The sequence below is a fragment of the Pleurodeles waltl genome, chromosome 1_1, assembly GCF_031143425.1.
Source record: "Pleurodeles waltl isolate 20211129_DDA chromosome 1_1, aPleWal1.hap1.20221129, whole genome shotgun sequence".
Lineage (NCBI taxonomy): Eukaryota > Metazoa > Chordata > Amphibia > Caudata > Salamandridae > Pleurodeles > Pleurodeles waltl.
Genome location: NC_090436.1, coordinates 995,862,065 through 995,888,198, shown reverse-complemented (window position 1 = coordinate 995,888,198; position 26,134 = coordinate 995,862,065). Strand labels below are relative to the sequence as shown.

At 42.9% G+C, this 26,134-nt stretch overlaps 1 protein-coding gene across 2 annotated transcripts in view; it reads left to right on the top strand.

Annotated features, from left to right (window-relative positions):
* USO1 (USO1 vesicle transport factor) overlaps positions 1–26,134 on the top strand; it is a 565,160-nt gene that overhangs the window by 238,282 nt on the left and 300,744 nt on the right. For both annotated transcript variants that reach the window (XM_069230285.1, XM_069230286.1), the window contains exons 8-9: positions 14,524–14,644; positions 22,045–22,223. In XM_069230285.1, coding sequence (XP_069086386.1) covers positions 14,524–14,644; positions 22,045–22,223 — 300 coding nt within the window. The remainder of the gene's footprint in view (positions 1–14,523; positions 14,645–22,044; positions 22,224–26,134) is intronic.

Genomic DNA, 26,134 nt, shown 5'->3' with positions numbered 1-26,134 from the left:
CAGAGTAGAGTTATCTTTCTTAGTCGTTAATCCCCATTAATATGTTGTCACTGATGTTGAATATTGTGACTAACAGAAAATGGTATGACCACCAACACTTACTAAAAAAAAAAAAGGGGGGGTGTGGCTAGGCATGATATGTTAAAGACATGCTTTTCAGAGCTTTCTGCCTTAAGGCCTAAAATCCTTCAAAACATCTGCATCAAAAGTGCCCATTTCAAGCTATAAGCATCAAGCAGTAGCTGATAAGTAGTCCTGTCCAAAACTATGTCTAGTGTCCAGATAGCCGCTGGAGAAGATTAACAGCAAAGGTTTTGTACCCTTGGGCTTGTGGCAGAAGGAGGGATAATACAACTGCAGAGTATACAAAACATTGTAATGCTTACTTTGGGTGATGCATTGAACTTTTCTTCATTTCAAAATTGAAGGGTCCGACCTTGTAAACAACAATCTGGTGCAAAAGTAACAAATGTATCTCCTCACCACAGATTTCACCCTATTGACACAAAGGGGAAGGGCAGGCCACAGGTCTCTGACTATTTAGCCCATTGTTGAAGAATATTGGTAATGTCATCTGCAACACTAAGTCAAGAGGAACATGATTTGGAAGAGTCCATCCTCATCCTAACAAATGTCATGCAATTCAGGACACAACATTGCCACTGAAATCGAAGGTTGACTTGATGGACATTTACCTGAGGCTGGTCACATAAAATCTCTGCAATTTGACAGACGGAGTAACACAAGTAGGGGGCTGCTCAAAGAAAATGTAGGCAATTAATGATGACCTGAAGAAAAAAGTGGATGACTTAGAGTGAACAACAAAAGTACTAGAATCTTGAATAGAAGACATGGAAAGGTGATCCCTAACAAATAACATTTTTCTGGTGAGTTTGCACGAAAAAAATGAAGCGGAGTGTCTCATCCTGTAACTGGAAGAGTGAATAATTACTGAGATGAAACCTAGAGTACTATTATTTTTCTCAGTAGAGATAGAGCAAAGAATACCAGTGACAGCACTTCCATGAGGGCCCTTCTGAGGACAGTCATCCTTTAATTACTCCGGGATATCCTACTGCAAGAATGGAGAAAGAGGGAGGTCATACATATAGGCCACTTGGAGGTGATGGTATTTGTGGACTAAACTATCCAGGTACAGAAAATGAGGTGCTCCTTGAAAACTGTGAAAAAGAGGTGCAGGGATTTAAATATAATATTTCACCAGCTAAGATCAAAATCAGTCAGGGAAACTACAACAGAACAAGTGTGAGACTGGCTTGATAAACAAGACCAGCAGACCCAAAAACAGCATTACAAAGACCCTATCAAAAATGTGCCTGAGACTGTTGAGGAAGAGAGGAACTATACAGTGGGCAAGAATAGAGGCTAGGATCAAGATTTGGAGCACTGTTGGACAGGGCATAGAACCCTTAGATTGGCTAATGCAAATAACTGCACAATGTCCAGACTGGCCCCTCATGGGATGTTAAGGGGTCCATCCCAGTAGAGAGCCCAGTGTGGGTGGCACTCTGGGCAGCGGACCATCATATGCAAAAAACTGGTATTTCATTTTATCATTTGTGGAATTTATATATGTTTTAGTTAAGTAAGTTAATACACAGCCCCATACACATCCCAAGTGGGGAGACCTGACTGAAAGGGTCTTCAACTCACAAAGTGCAAGTGATCAGTTTGATGTTCAGTGTTAGTATCATGTCTTTGCTTCGAAATGCTGACCTGAACTGTGGAGGGTACTTTAGATTCGATGTGCAATGGATTTAAGAGGAAACTGTTACGAAACAACCATGGCTGGTATAGTGGTATTGCAGACCTAGATTGTGTGTTTGTTGAATGATTGTGGTAAGAGACAGGGTGAGTTCATAGCTCCATAGGCAGGGAGAACATATAGCATGTCTCCAATTGACCTGTTTAAAACCAGAAGAGGCTTATAAGTTAAAACGTAAATGGAGAGATAGATTCTGCCAAACAGGATACAGTTGACATGCCAGAGGGGTAGGAATCTGGATAGTACCAAAACAGAGATTGACTACGAGAGACACTATGTAATTGCAAGTGATCAGTCGAACTGTATATAATTGACCATAATAGGTATATATGAACCACATAAAAATGATCAGAAGTTCTCTTGAAGAATAGGTCGATAAAAAGTAGGTCTAGCTTGGAAATCTTAATTGTGTGCTGGATGGCGCCATGGACAGAACTTCTAAACTTAACAGCTGTATGGTGAAATCAGTACTCGCATACTACGGTTTACTCCTATTATGCCCAAGCATCCAGTACACATTTCAATACTGGATTATGCACTAGTGGATAGAACTAGCTCACTTAGAGTACATAATATGGTATACAGTGGTAGAATCTACGTAGATCATTCTCCTCTCTTGTTCTGATATCACTGTAAGAAATACAAGACGGCAATAACTGCGTGAAGGCTGCCTGTAGCTATACTACAATACATTGCACTTAATCTGTCTGTTCAAGAGGGATTAACACAATACATTGAGCAAAATGAAAATCCAGCAGGTGAGGAAAACAGAATGGGACGCAGGATGAAGGTGGTGTTGAGAGGGCTGGTAATATCCAATGTGGCCTTTAAAAAGAACAGGGACAGAAAGAGAACAGAGAAACCACTTGAGTTGTTAACAGCAGCACGTAATAGACTTCACCACACAACAAGAGCAGGAGTTGCAAGCAATTATATTGGGAGACACTGCTGACAAGGAAATGCTACATAACACACAATACAGGCAGCTGTGAAAGGGACAGACCTGGTAGGTTACTAGAGTGCCTTTTGAAATGCAAGAAAGCCCCGTCCACCGCCATTGCCATTTGGAACATACAAGGGTATGTGGTAAATATGCAAGAAAGTATTAATACCATCTTCCATGACTATTATAAGCAATTACAGGCTGCCAAAGAATCCCTCTGATGAGGTAGAGTACTCTGTTTCTTAAGCATCTGAGTACCTAGTACAGACACAGGACCAGGGTAGTCAGTTGGAAGAACCAATTACATCATCAGAAATCAAAGCGGCCATAGCTGACATATAGCTCCCAAACACCAGGCCATGATGGCATATCAACAGAATCGTATCAGTGATAATTGGAATTATTGGCAGACAAGCTGCTGCTTGTATACCTAGAATTGACTGAGAATGGAAAGCTCCCCAAGTCAGTGAGAGAAATTATAGTTTTTGTATTGCTAAACCAGGCAAAGACCCACTAGATTGCAGAGTCACAGGCCTTTTTTCAGTGGTAAGCGTTGACTACAAAATAGTGAAATAGTGGATAAAATAGTATCTGAAAGTTTGAATAAAGTGATTAAGGACATAGCACATGGATCAACATGGCTTTATTACAGACAAATGAACGGCGCTAAATAATCAGGCAGTGTCAGAATTGAAGCCTAAAATAGTGATACTGACATGTCATTAGCTGGGAGCAAATATTTGCAGTGCTAAGAAAGATGTATTTTGTCCCCCCATTACATTCACATGGTTTATTTGCTGTAGACCAAGCCATTGGCTAGGGTTAGAACTAATGATGACTACATATCAGTGGAACTGGGATTTCAGAGAGTCACCAGAAGGAGGAGTCCTCTATCGCGCTGCTTTTTGCCCTTGCAGTGCAGCCCTTGGCTTGTAAACTACGTCATGATTTGGGTGCGTGGGCAATTTTAACCTGGACTGAGTATATCTGACTGATCCGATTAATTCCCTTGGAGAGTTGTGGGCTCAGCTGAAACAGTTCAATAGATGGGCAGGGCTCACTGTTAACAAACAGAAGTCCACAATTTATCTAGGAGAATAGCTTTCATGTACTCCCCATTGTGGGCTGCCACAAATGACTGTTCCGTGGAATACTGATTGATTCAGGTATTTCGGCATTGCAATGACAAACTCAGAGGCTAGGTGGTTAGCACTTTTATCATCTCCCTCCAAATGTTACTAACAGAAATACAGATGATTATAGACTGCTAATTGACTTTCCCTTTATGAAAGACAGGTAGGATAGTGATTGCAAAGATGTTGGTACTTCCACAATGTCTGTACCTTTCCCAATACATTATGTATCCTATGCCACATGATCTTATTAAAAAGCTAAAATCGGTGCTGATAACAGTAATATGAGGCACAAAAAGAAGCAGGGTAAATATAGAAAATCTGCAGTGTCCGTATGAATTGGGTGCTTTAAAAGTACCAGAACTAGAGTTGTACTTCCAGACAGCCCAATTAAAGTTCTCAACTGAATGCTGTGAGATGGCAAACAGTATAGACAGCTCTCTATTAGAAGGAAATCCTGTTATGCAACAAACTCACTAGGCACCTGTACGAGGGAGCACGCACAATTAGAACTGACCCACACTTAGTACAATTGATACTACATTCCTTGCAGATATATTTGTCTAAATGCAGCCGGTGGTTGCCCTATTCTCAAAAGCTTTCACTATAGAAGAGACCGTTTTTTTGTCAAAGTAATAGGGACTTTGGTTTGCAGGACTGGAAAGATGGTTGTGTGGATGCAGGTAGCTTTTATAGATTGTGAAAACACCCTCCAACAGGCCACATAAATGTTTGGATTGGAAGTGGGGAAGTTTATATGTTACAACACCACACATGGGATAGTCGGAGCAGTATGGGGGGTGCAGGAACAGAGATTCCTCATACGTTGAATTTGTTTGTTCTGTTACTGCAAACTGATCAGAGAAAGCGAGTCAACTAGAGCATACACAGCACTGAGGGCAAAAATTCAAAAGCACCACGGAAAGCTGGAGAAAAATTGGAAACAGAAAGTGGAGATACATTTATGAATAAGTATTGGGAAGAGCCACTCATAAATGCTTGGTTCAGTCTGATAAAATTACGTTTTTCACACAGAACGTATATCACGCCCACAATGCTACATTAGACCACATATCTACATCTGACCTGGGACTACCTGAAAATGCACACATGCTTGGGAAAAGTGATAGACTTTTATCAGCACGGGCTACACCTAGACATACAGCTTCACCCTCAGACATGCCTTTTGGAGGTTTCAACTTCTTGGCCTAAAAATAAAATAAATGCATTTATATAAAACACACTGCTATTAGTGTGAAGGCTTTTGGCAATCCATTGGATGAGTCGTAAATTCCCATGTGTGAATAATAGGAGAAGGATGTGGGAAAATGGTGTGTGGCAAAAGAGACTAGAAGAGATAAGTTTCATGAGGATCTCAAGCTGTGGCAATTAATGTTGTGGGAACCTCCAATTTACATTGAATTAACGCCGCCCTTGGGTGGTGGGACCGGGTCTATACCTGAGATTAGATGTTATTGTATTTTAGCTAATACACCAAATAAGATTTGGTTGTATGAATTCAAACGGTTATAATAAGGGCTGCATATCAGTGCAATATTAGTGCGACTTTGAAAGCTGCTTGCAGGGTGGCATTTTGGTTATAGACACGGACATGATGTATGTTTCTATGCGTGAAATAAAAAACTGTTGATTAATAAAAAAAAACACATTGCTGAAAAAAAACGGCGGCACATAGGTGATCACGTATGATGAAGTGATGAAAAACGGATTCAAAAGCTTTCTTCACTGATGTCTCTCGGTAATAGGAAGCAATTGAAATCCATGAACTGATGACAGTAGAGTAGGACTGAACACTAAATTTGGAAGGTTGAACATGGCTGGTTCTGCAAGCCGCTTTGACGCCGCATTCTCCTCTGCATTCATAACCGGCTCAGGTATTTTGCCTCATGGTATACTGCTCTGCGAGGATTCACCCTTCATTCCACACCCCTTACACCTCTCACAGCACTCATTTAATGGCCCTTTTCTTTTTCCTCTGTTCTCCTGCCAGCCACCCATTGGTTGAGGAACAGTGAGAGAAAAGAGCATGATGAGCCGATGATTTAAAATGGCAAAGATGATGGCAGCCAGCAGCAAAAGGAACACCCCCTCCCATTAATGAATCATTGTACCATAATTCCAGTGTTCTGATGAGCCAATAGCTGGCTACCCACTCGGTGAAGAGAGGGGTTAAAAAAAGCAGCCTATCAAGGGTTGCCAAGAATGATCTGAGAGAGCCAAGTTGGAGTAAAGGGGTGATACTGAGAGTAGCATGTTGGCTATGGGAGAGCACATGTGCATTCATCCTATTCCACAGTAAGAGGGAACCAAGCAACCTACTGCCGAACAGAGAATCTCAGTCACATTTTGGGAGAACAGTTTCTGATTATTTTCTGCTGTTATTAAGTGTGAACGTTTAAAGTAAGAAGCTGTGTTGTGACAAGTACACAATCCATTTGTCTGTTGGAAATTAACCATTAGTGAAACGCTGCTTCATTACCTAATGACTTCCATTTATATCATGTCTGAGATTCACATTAAGTTTCCATAGTCTGGCTGTGAAAATATATTTAAGTGGGTGGAGTGGACAATTACTATAGGTCAGCAAACTGATTATAAGACCAATGGTTGCTTGGAATTCAAGGCAACTCTGCAACTTTTTGAATATTTGAGTCGAAATGTTATGAAATTATGCACCTGTGACTTTGCATCTTCAAGGTTTGCCACAGTTGAAACTAAAATCAGAGGAGGTATCCAAGAAAATTGGCGAAACTGTTGACGTTATGAAGTGTAAAGCCATGTTAGAGAAATGCACAACGCTCCCTCATCATTGCACCATAAACTAAAACCCACTTTGCCACACAAGTCATGTAAAAAATACAGAGTTGCCTGACACAGATGCCGTTTTGTAGTTTTCTTTCTTGAACCACTAAAACCCTTGGCTGAAATGTCAACCTCATAGACAGTTCAAAACAGCCACCACGTCTTCAGCATCCAGTTCAAGTTGTGCGCACAGTGCAACTCACTATTTCCATGCCTCAACAGACAAGTGTTGCACAAGGATTTGCTTTAAAATTGTAAGACACCGCGGTGCTGCCTTTTGCTGAATCAAAAATAATAATACAGACTAATAAAGGAAACCTAATCTTTGCCATTCTTAGAAAAAAGACTGTGAAGAGACAGTGCTCTTTTCTACAGACTTCCTTCTCATCGAAACAGACGAGGAATCACTTTGTTATGTGATGCTGAAGTAACCTCATTTATAGAACCTAAAAATGAGCCAGAGGAAAAAACTACCTCAAACTTGATATGATGTAGAAAATTATTAGTAGTTCCCTATTAAGAGAAACCTATACAATACTCTTTAAGACACAATAAGGGTAAGTTATGTGCAATGTAGTGCTAGGCATGACTGATATTATTACATTAGACTACAAAATCATTGTTACAGATTAGGGAGTGTCATATCTTTCACTGTGTATATAGCACCATTAACTATATAGGAAGACCTTATTCTAGGGTTCACTGTGTGTGTACTAGGGAAACAAGCTTCCTTGAATGTGTCAGCAGAGCTGAAGCTGGGTAAGTTGAGTGCAATGGACAGATTGGAACGTATTCCCAGGTACCAGAACTCAAGATGAAACAAGGTTGAACGGATCATTAGCCAAATCTGGGGGATCACTGTAGTGTTACCTAGGTTAGAGGGACCACCATCATAGTATTCTGCGGTGTAATGTATTGTGGAACATCTTTCATAACCATGCGTATTGTGTTAACCACTTCATTTCACACATTTGACAATGCAAACGCTGTTAAAAGATTGTCGTATTTATTACCTTCCAGGCCTAAGGGTACATATGAAACTTCTTCTAGAAGGGGTTTTAATACTTTGTAAAGCAAATCTTCAAAGTACCAATTTAATTCTAAAAACAATGTATGTTTCCAGGTTACTGTTAAAATAGAACAAAATGTGTTCAGAAGCTGAAGACACTGGTTTGTAATTTTTTGGACAGACACTGAAAGACAGCACTACCATTGAATCGGGTGTAGTTAGATGGTTTGAGTAATCCACATAGTTGTTTTATCTATTAGCAGAAATGTACATGCAGGGCACTTGGGAGGTGCAATCCTACCCTTTGAGAAAGTGATTACAGCCACCTTAATAAGTTTTTGTTGTGCTGCAAGCTATTTGTAGGGCAGCTACATAAAAGTATCTGCATACATTCACCAGACATAACTGACTGTTTTGTTGTCTTGAATCGGACGCGGCAGAATACATGTGATTGACAGGCACAGTTTAATCTACTTAAAACGATTTCAAACTCTAATCCACCTCTCTCATGACATACTACTTGACTGACACTCTGGACACAGCATTTTAATCTTAAACCGAATTGCATGCAAAACATAAATGATTTGTTGTAAAAATGCATTTGAATCTTCACATGTTTGAGATTGACTTTGTTCCACCCAACTTTCACTGACTTTTAAATGTTTTAATTTAGGGTTAAGCTGTTCAATAGAGATTTACAGAAAAATTATCCGAAGAGCCTGCTAAGCTGTTTGGTGTTGTGAGGTTTAAATCAGTGTTAGGAATCTCTATGCGAGCTCTGCCCCAGCAAGACATCCACTATTTCTTCTTTAAAAAAATAAATAAAAGCTGTTCCATGCCCAATCACTAGAAGTCAAGTTGTGTATTACATGAAAGCTTTAGCGAAGCATTTAATAGATTTCTTGCTACAAGACTATTGTCGATGTAACTGGTTTCTTCATATTGTGGCTGATTTTTTTTTTTTTATTTTTTTTTTTTAATACCTGCTTGTTTTTAGATGTAATACATTCTTGTTTAGTATTTGAACTGATAACCTGCACCTGCCTTGAGGCATTGACCTTATCTGCCAATACAAATCCTCGTACACCGTCATTTTGACAGTAGCTATTGCTAACAAAATAAGCACTTTAATTAGGAGAAGCCAAATATAATAAAGGCAATGACAAATGTGCAAATCTCCTGAGCTTAAGGTGTGCAGAATTGCAGTTAAAAGTGGCTTATTGCTTTCACTGCTAAAAATTTGAAAAAAGTAGAAAATAATTCTGAGATTTGTGGACGTGTTACGAATATTGTGGCTGCTTCAAAAATTGAATAGCCTCCATCAAATGTGAGGTTCCATCAGTTTTGTTTGATCTCTGTATGTTAAGGTAGATCCTTGTCTCCTGTCTTCCTTCTTCAGCAACGTTGGTTTAAAAAATGAGTATCTAAAAATGTGAAAAAAAAACTGATGGGTAAGTAAGTAAAAGACATGTCACAGAGACCAATATCAACTTGGTTTCCCTAGGGAAATTAAGGAGGCTTAATCAATGAAAACTGCAGTGTGTTTGGAAAATCCTTATTAGTCCTAGGTAAGAGGTTCACCACAGCAAAGCAAGACATACAGTTGAGCTCAAAAATGAGAAAAATGGAGGTCACTGCTAAGAACTGTAATACGAGTTAAGTTATAAAGGAAGAGAAAAATAAAGCTCTTAAAAAGGCAATTATCCCCAAACATAAGGAGGGGATGAGAAAAAAGGGAGAACACAGATTTTAAGGAGTAGAGATGTCGAAATAGGCCAGAACATTCTGGAACTCAGGGACCCGAGGCTTAAAAGCGAAACTGCTAAGGGCTTAGCCAGCTTAAGCTGGGTAAATTGAGTGCAGTGGATGGATTGGAATGTATGCAAATATGAGATTCCCAAGGACTAGAACTCGCATGAAACAAGGTTGAACAGAGTCAGTAAAATATTGAACTTTCATTAGATCCAAGCATGTCTTCTGCTGATTTTCAAAAATTGCTAAGAGTCTACTAGAAATGGACAGAATAGCAATCTCGGCAAAGGCAGTAACCACCTTTGTGCCTACACATTCAAGAGGCTAGTTTTCCAACTCGCTTAGCAGTATTTTAGCCCACTGCTAGTCCACCTTTTAGGGTATCCACATGCCTGAATCTACTGACCCAGGACCCACTGACTCCCTTAAGGTTCCTTTTTTTAGGGGATTCACAAAATGTGCAACTGAAGTTTAGACACCTGGAGTGCTTGGTGAGAAGGAGCACGCATGTGTGTGAGGCTGCTCTGTGGGCCTTGATGCAAGGTTCTGTTCACCTTCCCTCCAAGCATTCTATTGGTTTCAGGTCAACTAATTTTCTTGGGTATGCCGGCCATGGGTGATCAGCAGGTGAGTGGTGTTGGTTGTTGTTTGCTAGACATCTGCTGTTGAGCTTCATTAACAGATCAGTGATGCCTCCACTGACAGACTCCAGGGTACTCAATGTGGCGTTGGCTACCTTTCATATTCTGACACACCAACATGTTGCATATGTCTGTAAAGGTGCCCACATGGCTTTTGTATCTGATAAATAGAAGATGAGGCCAAGCAACTTGCTGCTGCTGCCCCGTTACTGGACAAAATTATTTAACAGTAGTACATGGTTGGAACTATGGAAACAATGTATAGTCGTTCCCATTGCTAAATGGGAAGTAGGCAGAATGGTTGAGCCTCCCAATCATTATCTTCCATTGTAGTTGTTTCTTCAATGTCACCATAACGCCGCTTCATTTGGTGTAGGAATTAGACTATAATTTCTCGGAGTATGAGTAAGAAAACATCAACTCCTAAAATGATAGCTGTATTGTCCTTTTTATTTAAGTGCTTATTGTATACTCTTCCTTAGGCCCAAGTCATGTTGAATGTAATTATAAAAGTGTTTTTTAGGAAATAAATATATTTCAGCAGTTTCCCACAAATGTTAGACCGCAAAAGGAGGAACACATCTGTCTTTGTAGGGCAGAACTCCATTCCATACCCAGCACAGTCCGTAGCTTTTACTGCAGCAGTTTGGAAAGGAAAATGACCTGCTCCCTTACATTTCCCTAATGTTAGGTGTTTTTTTTCCTGGGCAGAATAGTACCATAATGAAGCTTTGACACTCTGCCATTCTGTTAAAGCTTGATGGTATTTAGTGGCCATACCCTTGCTAGTGGTCGTGATATCATTCCTGTATATTTTTTTATTTTACACCAGTTTACAGTTTTCTTCCCCAAACAATTTAATATTTGTTATCTTGCTAACCAGTGCTAACTTAGACAAGTTTCAACTAAGGAGGATATGTGCAAATGGATGGTATTGTGTAAGGAAATGCCTCCTTTACATGGTTACCCCCTGACTTTTTGCCTTTGCTATGTTTTGAATTGAAAGTGTGCTGAGGCCTGCTAACCAGGCCCCAGCACCAGTGTTCTTTCCCTAACCTGTACTTTTTATTCCACAATTGGCACACCCTGGCATCCAGGTAAGTCCCTTGTAACTGGTACCCCTGGTACCAAGGGCCCTGATGCCAGGGAAGGTCTCTAAGGGCTGCAGCATATCCTATGCCACCCTGGGGACCCCTCACTCAGCACAGACACACTGCTTGCCAGCTTGTGTGTGCTGGTGAGAACAAAAACGAGTAAGTCGACATGGCACTCCCCTCAGGGTGCCATGCCAACCTCACACTGCCTATGCAGTATAGATAAGTCACCCCTCTAGTAGGCCTTACAGCCCTAAGGCAGGGTGCACTATACCATAGGTGAGGGCACCAGTACATGAGTACTGTGCCCCTACAGTGTCTAAGCCAAACCTTAGACATTGTAAGTGCAGGGTAGCCATAAGAGTATATGGTCTGGGAGTCTGTCAAACACGAACTCCACAGCACCATAATGGCTACACTGAAAACTGGGAAGTTTGGTATCAAACTTCTCAGCACAATAAATGCACACTGATGCCAGTGTACATTTTATTGTGAAATACACCCCAGAGGGCACCTTAGAGGTGCCCCCTGAAACCTTAACCGACTATCTGTGTAGGCTGACTGGTTCCAGCAGCCTGCCACAACCGAGACATGTTGCTGGCCCCATGGGGAGAGTGTCTTTGTCACTCTGAGGCCAGTAACAAAGCCTGCACTGGGTGGAGATGCTAACACCTCCCCCAGGCAGGAGCTGTCACACCTGGCGGTGAGCCTCAAAGGCTCACCCCTTTTGTGCCAGCACCGCAGGACACTCCAGCTAGTGGAGTTGCCCGCCCCCTCCGGCCACGGCCCCCACTTTTGGCGGCAAGGCCGGAGAAAATAATGAGAACAACAAGGAGGAGTCACTGGCCAGTAAGGACAGCCCCTAAGGTGTCCTGAGCTGAAGTGACTCTAACTTTTAGAAATCCTCCATCTTGCAGATGGAGGATTCCCCAATAGGATTAGGGATGTGACCCCCTCCCCTTGGGAGGAGGCACAAAGAGGGTGTACCCACCCTCAGGGCTAGTAGCCATTGGCTACTAACCCCCAGACCTAAACACGCCCTTAAATTTAGTATTTAAGGGCTCCCCTGAACCTAAGAATTTAGATTCCTGAAACCTACAAGAAGAAGAAGACTGCTGAGCTGAAAAACCCCTGCAGAGGAAGAACAGAAGACACCAACTGCTTTGGCCCCAGTCCTACCGGCCTGTCTCCTGCCTTCCAAAGAAACCTGCTCCAGCGACGCTTTCCAAGGGACCAGCGACCTCTGAATCCTCAGAGGACTGCCCTGCTTCAAGAAAAACAAGGAACTCCCGAGGACAGCGGCACTGCTCCAAAAGAACTGCAACTTTGTCTCAAGGAGCAGATTTAAAGACCCCTGCAACTCCCCGCAAGAAGCGTGAGACTTGCAACACTGCACCCGGCGACCCCGACTCGACTGGTGGAGAACCAACACCTCAGGGAGGACCCTCCGGCGACTCTGAGACCGTGAGTAACCAAAGTTGTCCCCCCTGAGCCCCCACAGCGACGCCTGCAGAGGGAATCCCGAGGCTCCCCCTGACCGCGACTGCCTGAACTCCATTTCCCGACGGCTGGAAAAGACCCTGCACCCGCAGCCCCCAGCACCTAAAGGAACGGAACTCCTGTGCAGGAGTGACCCCCAGGAGGCCCTCTCCCTTGCCCAGGTGGTGGCTACCCAGAGGAGCCCCCCCCTTGCCTGCCTGCGACGCTGAAGAGATCCCTTGATCTCTCATTGAAAACCATTGTAAACCCGACGCGTGTTTGCACACTGCACCCGGCCGCTCCCGCGCTGCTGAGGGTGTACTTTTTGTGCTGACTTGTGTCCCCCCCGGTGCCCTACAAAATCCCCCTGGTCTGCCCTCCGAAGACGCGGGTACTTACCTGCTGGCAGACCGGAACCGGGGCACCCCCTTCTCTCCATTGAAGCCTATGTGTTTTGGGCACCTCTTTGACCTCTGCACCTGACCGGCCCTGAGCTGCTGGTGTGGTAACTTTCGGGTTGCTCTGAACCCCCAACGGTGGGCTTCCTTGGACCCAAACCTGAGACTTGTAAGTGATTTACTTACCTGACAAAACTAACAAAAACTTACCTCCCCCAGGAACTGTGAAAATTGCACTGTGTCCACTTTTAAAACAGCTATTTGTGTTTTATGTGAAAAGTATATATGCTACTGTAATTATTCAAAGTTCCTAAAGTACTTACCTGCAATACCTTTCAAATGAGATATTACATGTAGAATTTGAACCTGTGGTTCTTAAAATAAACTAAGAAAAGATATTTTTCTATAACAAAACCTATTGGCTGGATTTGTCTCTGAGTGTGTGTTCCTCATTTATTGCCTGTGTGTATGTACAACAAATGCTTAACACTACTCCTTGGATAAGCCTACTGCTCGACCACACTACCACAAAATAGAGCATTAGTATTATCTGTTTTTGCCACTATCTTACCTCTAAGGGGAACCCCTGGACTCTGTGCATACTATTCCTTACTTTGAAATAGTGCCTACAGAGCCAACTTCCTACATATTGTAATTGCACTATTGTAGCGCTTGACAGATCGTTCATTCAGTCACTAGTAGGTGATCTTCTATGCAATGTATGCATGGAAAAATTGACCTTCTTAGGTTCCCTTAGTTTTAAGTGTATGAAGATGTGTTTCTTCAGTGTTAAGTTCTGCGACTATCCCTCTGTTTTTCCTCAGGTGCTGTCCTATGACGGGTTGCTCCAAATGTGTGTAGTGTGAGGCCTTTGCATTTATTTGTGTCTGAAGAGAATTAGCTCACTGATGAGGATCAAGTGTCTTTTTGTTTAGAATACTTTTGGGCTATCTACAAAGAGGTAATAGTTGTAGGTGGTTAGCCCTTTGTTTTTTTTCTCTGCTGCAAATTTGCAAACGATATTCACGTGATGTCATTCACTCTGCATGCAAGTGTTGGTGCAAGTAGTTTTATATGGCCACAACAAGTGCAGGCATTATTGCTCAGTGTTAAACATTACAGTAAAGTCAGTTTTTATTCATTTCAGTACTGTGTTCCATTAAGGGAAGACTGCATTGCTAACTGTATCATAAGAGCCACACCTATGTGGTTTTAAAGCAGGATTTTAAACATGAGCTCTCTGGGGAAAAAAGGCATAAGAGGGTGGAATCCAAGGTTCTCATGTACTTTCTGGATCCTACATTTTGTGAAAGACAAATTAAAATATGTCACTCACTGTTTTTTATGCTCACTGTCATACACGCTTTAATAATGATATTGATGATATTATTGCCATAATTCTATGTGTTATCTTTTTTGAGATGTAATTGATAGGTTTTTAACATCTGTGTGTTTTTCTCCATAGGGACTGTTGTTGCTTCAGCAGCTAACAAAAAGTAATGCAGCAATTCAAAAAATTGTTGCTTTTGAAAATGCTTTTGAGAGACTGTTGGACATAGTAACGGATGAGGGCAACAGTGATGGAGGTAATACATGCAAAAACATATTTTTCTGAATGCTTGAGTTGTTTATGTGAAGCACATGGTGTATGAAATTACAGATTTGCCTAATAAGCAGTTTGTGCCCTGTAGGGCTTGTGCTAAAATTGCTAGATTACAAGTTGTAATAAAGATCAGACAATTCCATGAAGGGAAAGATTGGTGTTTTGGAATACTCTGAAACTCATAAGCTTAGCTCCTCAGCTGAACAGAGTACAGAACCTGAGGTGTAAGCACTTAATAAAACAAAATGAAATTAAACAATAATATCTCAAAGGCATGGAACAGAAAGTTCTGCCTCGTTTCTTTTGATATATGTTGAATGACACATTTACACAGACAATTTGAATGCAGGAATTGTGTATTTTAATGATTGTGAGGTGTTTGACTGTTTTAGAAACTCATTCAATAATGATTGAGTGATTTGTAGAAAGTTACTTGTAATCTAGGTTATATAGATAAACAGTCCAAAAGTACTACACAATTCCAGATTTTACTGGTTATGACACAAATAGAGCATACATTAACTATTCCTGACAACCATTTGTTTTTATTGTTACAATTATAAAGTGCATAAGACTGCCTTGGTGGCATTTCCAAGCACTGACTGAAACAATAATGCAGAATTACAAATACATGATTAGTCAGATGAAAAAGTACAGTCCACTCAAGATCCACAACTAGCTCAAGACTGAGGAATTGCTCAGTTTGGTGTTGCTTAGTTATTTGAAAGGACTGAATTTCCTTTAAGATCCTTGCTGGAAGTACCATTTTTAAGATCCATAGATCTTCAGTAATCTGTTCTCCATAATTTGTATGTGCAACAGAGGTATTTTGTTTTATTGCAGTGGCAGATTCAAATTGCCTTGCTGTCCTTGACTTATAGTGACTTAGATTGTACTGAAATGATATTGACTCTAGTGTTCTTAAAGGAAATGTTTGTGATTCACAAAATTTTACACTGTGTACAGTTCAAGAGTTTGTGCATCTTCATCTAATTTATTTATAAAACGATGGTTCATGAAAGCTTAATCCATCCCAAGTAAACTGCCTTTTTTGTTGGTAGCAAAGAAATTCATATTTGTGTTCAAAAACATCAACTCCGATTTCTCAGTGTTGGATTTGTGGGCCAAGACTGAGCCAATCCCCTAATTGTTCTGCCAAGGCAGTGCTGGTCTCAAGTCTTAATGTGTAAGTTTATAAGACCATCAGTGGTAGAGTATTTGATTTTTAGCTTAAGGTATTTAGTATATTTTTGAGGGCTGAGAACTCAGCAGCTGTGGCTTCTGCCCACAGAGTTATCCATTCTGGTACCCTGTGATGAACCACATCATTGACTTGGACAAAAAGAAGGGAGAAGTCATTGAACAGGACAGAGGCCTGACTCTTCATGAAACTTATGAATTTATTTAAGTAAGTTGGGCCAAAATTTAAAAAACACAAACAAATCTAGCACCCAGCTCTAAGGAGCTTAGAAACAAATGTTGATTCAGATAGCAAACTAAAAATGAACGAGTTCCTGCTCTGTTTTGTGGCATTCCTATTGTAAACTGAGCCATACTTTATCTGAATTTCTAACATTGAATTGCAAATCTTGTAGAATAACTCTTGGCTCCTCATTCTTGCTCATTAGAGTCAAGCGCACAAAGGCAATAACTTGTTATTCATTTGAACTGTGTAAGGAAATGCCTCCTTGGCATGGTTACCCCCTAACTTTTTGCCTTTGCTGATGCTAAGTTTTGATTTGAGAGTGTGCTGAGGCCTGCTAACCAGGCCACAGCAACAGTGTTCTTTCCCTAACCTGTACTTTTGTTTGAACAATTGGTACACCCTGGCATCCAGGTAAGTCCCTTGTAACTGGTACCCCTGGTACCAAGGGCCCTGATGCCAGGGAAGGTCTCCAAGGGCTGCAGCATAGCTTATGCCACCCTGGGGACCCCTCACTCAGCACAGACACACTGCTTGCCAGCTTGTGTGTGCTGGTGAGGACAAAACGAGTAAGTCGACATGGCACTCCCCTCAGGGTGACATGCCAGCCTCACACTGCCTATGCAGTGTAGATAAGTCACCCCTCTAGCAGGCCTTACAGCCCTAAGGCATGGTGCACTATACCATAGGTGAGGGCTCCAGTGCATGAGCACTGTGCCCCTACAGTGTCTAAGCAAAACCTTAGACATTGTAAGTGCAGGGTAGCTGTAGGAAGTTGGCTCTGTATGCACTATTTCAAAGTAAGGAAAAGGGTTCCCCTTAGAGGTAAGATAGTGGCAAAAAGAGATAATGCTAATGCTCTATTTTGTGGTAGTGTGGTCGAGCAGTAGGCTTATCAAAGGAGTAGTGTTAAGCATTTGTTGTACATACACACAGGCAATAAATGAGGAACACACACTCAGAGACAATTCCAGGCCAATAGGTTTTTGTTACAGAAAAATATATTTTCTTAGTTTATTTTAAGAACCACAGGTTCAAATTCTACATGTAATATCTCATTTGAAAGGTATTGCAGGTAAGTTCTTTAGGAACTTTGAATAATCACAATACAATATATGCTTTTTACATAAAAAACATATAGCTATTTTAAAAGTGGACACTGTGCAATTTTCACAGTTCCTGGAGGAGGTAAAGTAATGTTAGTTCTTGCAGGTAAGTAAACCACCTACGGGGTTCAAATTGGGGTCCAAGGTAGCCCACCGTTGGGGGTTCAGAGCAACCCCAAAGTCACCACACCAGCAGCTCAGGGCCGGTCAGGTTCAGAGTTCAAAGTGGTGCCCAAAACACATAGGCTTCAATGGAGAAGGGGGTGCCCCGGTTCCAGTCTGCCAGCAGGTAAGTACCCTCGTCTTCGGAGGGCAGACCAGGGGGGTTTTGTAGGGCACCGGGGGGGACACAAGTCAGCACAGAAAGTGCACCCTCAGCGGCACAGGGGCGGCCGGGTGCAGTGTGCAAACACGCGTCGGGTTTTCAATAGGTTTCAATGAGAGACCAAGGGGTCTCTTCAGCGATGCAGGCAGGCAAGGGGGGGGCTCCTCGGGGTAGCCACCACCTGGGCAAGGGAGAGGGCCTCCTGGGGGTCACTCCTGTACTGGAGTTCCGATCCTTCAGGTCCTGGGGGCTGCGGGTGCAGGGTCTTTTCCAGGCGTCGGGATTTTAGAGTCAGGCAGTCGCGGTCAGGGGGAGCCTCGGGATTCCCTCTGCAGGCGTCGCTGTGGGGGCTCAGGGGGGACAACTCTGGTTACTCACAGTCTCGGAGTCGCCGGGGGGTCCTCCTTGTAGCGTTGTTTCTCCACCAGTCGAGTCGGGGTCGCCGGGTGCAGTGTTGCAAGTCTCACGCTTCTTGCGGGGATTGCAGGGGTCTTTAAATCTGCTCCTCTGGAAACAAAGTTGCAGTCTTTGTTGAACAGGGCCGCTGTTCTCAGGAGTTTCTTGGTCTTTTGGAAGCAGGGCAGTCCTCTGATGATTCAGAGATCGCTGGTCCTGGGGAAAGCGTCGCTGGAGCAGTTTTCTTCTGAAGGAGGGAGACAGGCCGGTAGGGCTGGGGCCAAAGCAGTTGGTGTCTCCGTCTTCTCTGCAGGGGTTTTTCAGCTCAGCAGTCCTCTTCTTCGTAAGTTGCAGGAATCTGATTTCCTAGGTTCAGGGGAGCCCCTAAATACAAGATTTAGGGGTGTGTTTAGGTCAGGGAGGGCAGTAGCCAATGGCTACTAGCCCTGAGGGTGGCTACACCCTCTTTGTGCCTCCTCCCAAGGGGAGGGGGTCACATTCCTATCCCTATTGGGGGGGTCACATTCCTATCCCTATTGGGGGGATCCTCCATCTGCAAGATGGGGGATTCCTAAAAGTCAGAGTCACTTCATCTCAGGTTGCCTTAGGGGCTGTCCTGACTGGCCAGTGACTCCTCCTTGTTTTTCTCATTATCTCCTCCGGCCTTGCCGCCAAAAGTGGGGCCGTGGCCGGAGGGGGCGGCAACTCCACTAGCTGGAAAGCCCTGTGGTGCTGGAACAAAGGGGGTGAGCCTTTGAGGCTCACCGCCAGGTGTTACAGCTCCTGCCTGGGGGAGGTGTTAGCATCTCCACCCAGTGCAGGCTTTGTTACTGGCCTCAGAGTGACAAAGGCACTCTCCCCATGGGGCCAGCAACATGTCTCGAGTGTGGCAGGCTGCTAGAACCAGTCAGCCTACACAGGTAGTTGGTTAAGGTTTCAGGGGGCACCTCTAAGGTGCCCCTCTGGGGTGTATTTCACAATAAAATGTACACTGACATCAGTGTGCATTTATTGTGCTGAGAAGTTTGATACCAAGCTTCCCAGTTTTCAGTGTAGCCCTTATGGTGCTGTGGAGTTCGTGTTTGACAGACTCCCAGACCATATACTCTTATGGCTACCCTGCACTTACAATGTCTAAGGTTTGGCTTAGACACTGTAGGGGCACAGTGCTCATGCACTGGTGCCCTCACCTATGGTATAGTGCACCCTGCCTTAGGGCTGTAAGGCCTGCTAGAGGGGTGACTTATCTATACTGCATAGGCAGTGTGAGGTTGGCATGGCACCCTGAGGGGAGTGCCATGTCGACTTACTCGTTTTGTCCTCACCAGCACATACAAGCTGGCAAGCATTGTGTCTGTGCTGAGTGAGGGATCCCCAGGGTGGCATAAGATATGCTGCAGCCCTTAGAGACCTTCCCTGGCATCAGGGCCCTTGGTACCAGGGGTACCATTTACAAGGGCTTACCTGGATGCCAGGGTGTGCCAATTGTGAAAACAAAAGTACAGGTTAGGGAAAGAACACTGGTGCTGGGGCCTGGTTAGCAGGCCTCAGCACACTTTCAAATCAAAACATAGCATCAGCAAAGGCAAAAAGTCAGGGGGTAACCATGCCAAGGAGGCATTTCCTTACAGTAGCCATAAGAGTATATGGTCTGGGAGTCTGTCAAACACGAACTCCACAGCACCATAATGGCTACACTGAAAATTGGGAAGTTTGGTATCAAACTTCTCAGCACAATAAATGCACACTGATGCTAGTGTACATTTTATTGTAACATACACCCCAGAGGGCACCTTAGAGGTGCCCCCTGAAACCTTAACCAACTACCCGTGTAGGCTGACTGGTTTTAGCAGCCTGCCAGACTCGAGACATGTTGCTGGCCACATGGGGAGAGTGCCTTTTTCCCTCTGTGGCTAGTAACAAAGCCTGTACTGGGTGGAGATGCTCATCACCTCCCCCTTGCAGGAACTGTAACACCTGGTGCTGAGCCTCAAAGGCTCACCCCCTTTGTTACAGCACCCCAGGGCATTCCAGCTAGTGGAGTTGCCCGCCCCCTCCGTCCACGGGCCCGCTTTTGGCGGCAAGGCCGTAGGAGATAATGAGAAAAGCAAGGAGGAGTTACTGGCCAGTCAGGACAGCCCCTAAGGCAACCTGAGCTGAGGTGACTGACTTTTAGAAATCCTCCATCTTGCAGATGGAGGATTCCCCCAATAGGGATAGGAATGTGACCCCCTCCCCTTGGGAGGAGGCACAAAGAGGGTATAGCCACCCTCAGGGCTAGTAGCCATTGGCTACTGCCCTCCCAGACCTAAACACACCCCTAAATTCTGTATTTAGGGGCTCCCCAGAACCTAGGAACTCAGATTCCTGCAACCTAAGAAGAAGAGGACTGCTAAGCTGAAAAACCCTGCAGAGATGACGGAGACACCAACTGCTTTGGCCCCAGCTCTACCGGCCTGTCTCCCCACTTCTAAAGACACTGCTCCAGCGACGCTTTCCCCAGGAACCAGCGACCTCTGAATCCTCAGAGGACTGCCCTGCTCTAGAAGGACCAAGAACTCCAGAGGACAGCGGCTCTGTTCGCCCAAGACTGCAACTTTGTTACAATGGAGCAACTTTAAAACAACTTGCATTTGCCCCCCCCCCCCCTTAGCCCCCACAGCGACGCCTGCAGAGGGAATCCCAAGGCTCCCCCTGACCGCGACTGCCTGTTCCTCAGATCCCGACGCCTGGTAAAGACTCTGCACCGCAGCCCCCAGGACCTGAAGGATTCGAACTCCAGTGCAGGAGTGACCCCCAGGAGGCCCTCTCCCTTGCCCAGGTGGTGGCTACCCCGAGGAGCCACCCCCTTGCCTGCCTGCATCACTGAAGAGACCCCGTGGCCTCCCATTGATTTCTATTGGAAACCCAACGCGTGTTTGCACACTGCACCCGGCCGCCCCCGTGCTGCTGAGGGTGTACTTTTTGTGCTAACTTGTGTCCCCCCCGGTGCCCTACAAAACTCCCCTGGTCTGCCCTCCGAAGACCCGGGTACTTACCTGCTGGCAGACTGGAACCGAGGCACCCCCTTCTCCATTGAAGCCTATGCGTTTTGGGCACCACTTTGACCTCTGCACCTGACCGGCTCTGAGCTGCTGGTGTGGTAACTTTGGGGTTGCTCTGAACCCCCAACGGTGGGCTACCTTGGACCCAAACTTGAACCCCGTAGGTGGTTTACTTACCTGCAAAAACTAACTAACTCTTACTCCCCCCAGGAACTGTTGAAAATTGTACTAAGTGTCTAGTTTTAAAATAGCTATATGTGGTTTATTTGAAAACTGTGTATGCTATTTTGATTATTCAAAGTTCCTAAAGTACCTACCTGCAATACCTTTCATTTGAAGTATTACATGTAAAATTTGAACCTGTGGTTCTTAAAATAAACTAAGAAAATATATTTTTCTATACAAAGCCCTATTGGCCTGGAATTGTCTCTGAGTGTGTGTTCCTCATTTATTACTTGTGTGTGTACAACAAATGCTTAACACTACTCCTTTGATAAGCCTACTGCTCGACCACACTACCACAAAATAGAGCATTAGTATTATGTCTTTTTGCCACTATCTTACCTCTAAGGGGAACCCTTGGACTCTGTGCATACTATTCCTTACTTTGAAATAGTGCATACAGAGCCAACTTCCTACAAACTGTAATAGTATTGTTGATGTCTGCCAAATAATAGCATACACGCAGGATACTGCTTGGTAAGGAATGAAGAAAAGGCTTTGCACCCACGCTATGCGAGCATTGCCAGCAACTAATGCAAATTGAGAGAGTAAGTCAAATAGATCTACGGAGGGCAGGACTCCTATATATTTTTTTGTTGATTTAGCTTCTGTGACTTATTGAGGAAGGGCATTTTCGTTTGAACTATGTTGCCTTGTTTACACAGAAATGTTTTACTGTGTATTTGAGAAGCATGGCTTAGGTATATTTACTTTTTATCGATGTGTTTAAACCTAAAGAATGTGTTTTTTAACAGTTAGGTTTAAATGCAGCCTCCCTGGTACCTGTCAACAAATTTGGTCATTTTCTGGAATTTATTTTAGATGTACTTGCATATGCAAAGTTAATATCACTGTCTGATATTTCAGGTATTGTGGTGGAGGACTGTCTGCTTTTGTTACTGAATTTGTTGAAAAACAACAATTCCAACCAAAATTTCTTCAAAGAGGGCTCCTATATCCAACGAATGAAACCTTGGTTTGAGGTGGGAGATGACAACTCCGGATGGTCTGCTCAGAAAGTAACTAATCTTCACCTCATGCTGCAGGTAAGATGTAAATGATGCAACTTGTTTGGTTGTGAGTTAACTGCAAACTATATTTACACAGGCCCTGTTATCAATGACAGAAAGAAAAGCACATTAATAGCTAACCAATGAAACAATTTTATTTTTTGAGTCATTGTTTACTGAGAAAACACTGTGGTGTATAGTTCTATGGCTGAAGGGAGAAGGAGGATGTTAGGTGAATATGGCAGTAAGAAAAGTGAATTAATCAACCAACAAGTTGAAGTAATGTCAACAAAGAAAGTATTTTGTGGATGCTCCTTTTTAAATATCAAATGTGTAATATAAAGGAATGACTATACAAACTTGCTTATGAAAGAGAGCCAGGCTAAAGTTAGCAAACCTAAAGTTAGATAGTGTAATAAGACCAGATGACACTTATGCATGTCTAACGCTATCAGGAATGCATTGGCAGTACTACTGACACTATTGTTTATTTGCTTATTGTGAAATAGATCAACCAAGTTGTTCTCAAATGTGGAAGCAGTGAGGAAGCAATATAGGCTTGGATGCTTGCTCTTACTTTTGGGAAAATTAATGGAAATAAAAGTTCTTCATGAAGTCATAGAAGCCAAACACAGATATTGTTCCTGGCAGATATAATATATAATTCTTTTTGATTGTGTGTCAGGACTTTCGGGCAGGAAAAGTAATATATTGGATCTTCTTGAATTTCTTCAAGATGTTGGATATATTTGTAAACAGAAGGTGTTCATAAACAAGCTAAGTAATATTGGAAGAGAGGGCCCTCGCTTGTATTCATTAATAAAGATGTGCTCAAGATTGGTCATTGGTAATTTAAGTTCTTATTGTTGAATGGTGTCACAGGCAGTAGTATTTATGTTCACCTTTTCTTCCAAAGGAGGACTGAAAGGAAATGTATTTAATGTTTTCAGCTATAGCTAATATTTGGAAAAAGTTGATAGTGAACAGAGTGCTGTGGGATGTATCAAGAGTGGTCCAATATATGATAAAAATTATTTAAGACTAAGAAACCAGGGGAATTTCTACAATGAGAAAGACAATGGAGTCAATCATGCTGCGAAGAGCCTGTGTTTGTCCTACTGCGGTAACTACCTAGCAAGAAATTTGTCATAAAAATGTACAAATATTTGGTATTAAGAGGTGGGTGGAATTCATGCGGGAAAATCGAGACATAGGAATTTTGTCTGTTTTTTTCCCACCTGTGGAATGAAGCTGGACCTGATCCACTGCTTCTTAAGCAGAAAAAACACAAAAAGTACAGTTGCTTTTTAATGCACTGTGAGGTGCTTGGAAATGTAAACTGTGTCATTCTATTGAGTGTCTTTCCTTATCTAAATCTGCACTGACCGTACTCATCATAGGAACAGTCCAGCGGATCAGCCCCTGTGAGACTCCCTTCAGAACAAAACACACAAGCAACCTCAGACTGATTTTGGCCTTATCTGGCCTTATTGGGTCAGCGAGGAATGGCTTCAATCCTGTGACACAGCAATCAAGTGACCAGTGCCTTGGCATACCCTATGCCACGTAGAGCTGTTCATCAAAAGGCAATGAGAGCAAGGCTTGTGAACTCACTAATACCTTGTCTAGACACTATCTATGTTTGTAGGAGGGGATCCTTTAGTATGTTGTGATCCTATATTATGTCCTTTGGAAAGTCTCCAATGCTTAATTTGTAGATAAAAACGTGCCTGTGCCCAAAGTCCTCCTGTTGAACATGCGCTGCTGCAATTAATTGTGGGAACACGGAATACTGAGGCGGTGTAATCCTGAAGCCATCTCCGTCCTCGTCAGTCCATTTAAAGCCCCTCCCTGCTCCTTCAGCTCACTCTAGCAGCTTTCTACTTTCTCCCTTTGTGGCGTTTTTTTTAACTTGCCATATGTATCATTCGCTCTCAGCAAATGCTTGATGCACAAGAATAAGTGCCGGCCCTCAAAAATAAGTGATGGTGCTCAGCCCTGGAAACAACAAGCAAAAATTAAGCACTGACTGTCTCCTTTCCACAATCAACGTCCCCGAAGTGCACTACTGTGAACTCCAAACTGTGACTTGTGGTTACATTTCTTCCAATTATTTCGAAAAATTCTTTAAGTTTAATAGATAAACTTTGTCAATTGTGGTAAGTTTTCATAAGGTTTATTCTTCGCCAAAACATGTGTTTTATTTTGAATGTATGTAAACATCCATCCTTGAGTGCATGGTATTTCATCATGCACAAGTAATATTGATCATATATATGATACTCAGTAATCCCAATGCATTTCGGACTAGTGCCCTTCTTCATAGGGTATATTGCCCTAAGAAACAAACAAAATGAATAATCAGTAGAACTGGAGTCCAAATGGACTGCAGAATAGTATAAAAAGATGAGTGATCGGGTAAGTAAATAGCTGGGTCGCCATCAAATGTGAAAGCTAAGTGCCACTCGTTTCCCATTGTTCTAAAATGCAATATCCCAGTGGATCACGTGATCACCTGCATTGTAATAAATAACTACTCGCTCATTTGTTAATGCTGCTGGTCAAATCTATAAAATGGATTAAACGTTGAGAAGCGAGCCCACAACCCAAGAGTGGCTGGGTAAGTAAACTTATATCCATCATCAAATGTGAAAGACAAATGCTACTCATTTCCCATGGGCTATGAAAATATGATGCCCTAATTGATCGCATGATTACATGCATGTTAGTAAAAAAAAAAACTCGCACATTAGATGATGCCGCAAGTCAGAGCTCTCAAATTGATTGAACGTAGAGAAGCGAGCTCCCGGCCCAAGAAGTGCACAGAAAACATTGTGATACAAGTTATAAGTGTAGGGTGCTGGGTTCTGGTTGCCCCCCACACACACACCTTTTGCCTGGTTTTTGATGCAACTTTGAAGTGCACTGGGCTCCTGCAAACCAGGTAATCAGTACCAATGTTCCTTTCCCAAAACAAAACAGCTGGTCAATTGATCCCCATGTGGCCAGGCCCTTTAGCACCTTTGTAAAGCCCTAGTAAATGGAACCCCTGGTTAAAGAGCTGCAGCACCACTTGCCCCAATCTAAGGGGCCGAGCACTAACCTCATGCACATTGCCATTGCAGGCTGCATGACAAGTTGCTTGCTAAAAGTGAAAACATGACATGGCACACAAAATGTGTGCCATGTCTCCTAAACAGTGCATGTAATATTTCTAAGTCACCCATACAGCAGGCCTTACAGCCCTAAGGCAGGGTGCATTGTATTATATTTGTGGGCATACCTACAAGAGCAGATATGCCCCTGATATGTCTTTGTCGATTCTTAGCCATAGTAAGTGAACAGTGAAGCCATTTTAAATACATGTGCTGGACACTGGCCACTATGACAAACAGAAATGTAGTAGTGGTAGAACTATTACACCTACTATCTTTCAAGAAACAATAGTAGTGGGTAAAGTAGTGTGCAGTAACACATTAGCCAATAAGGTGTGTGGCAGTATACTTGCCCTACTACCAAAGGCATGGAAATCAGTGGCACTCTAAGGATCCACTGAGACTTATAAGTCACAAAGATACCAGATGCACTCAGAACTCAAAGTCCAACTGTATGCTTAATTATTCAAATAGTAAGGATGCGTAAAAAACAAATGAGTCCAAATCTTCTATTGGTGTGAAGCAAAATCAATTCTTCCAAACCTACATAAACTTTCCTTAACAGACGACACGTTTCGTCACATCTGTGACTTTTTCAAGGCTGTGAAAGTACATAACAAAACCATAAATGTAAAATCTTTTAGAACACAAGGGTTAAAAATAAGGATGTTTGTACACATAGTCCTTATGCAAAACAATACCTTCATGAAAGAACCAAGTGATCCCAAAACACTATGACAGAAGTAGAAAGTGATGCTCAAAAACCTTTTATTAAACAAAAGGGCCCAAGCA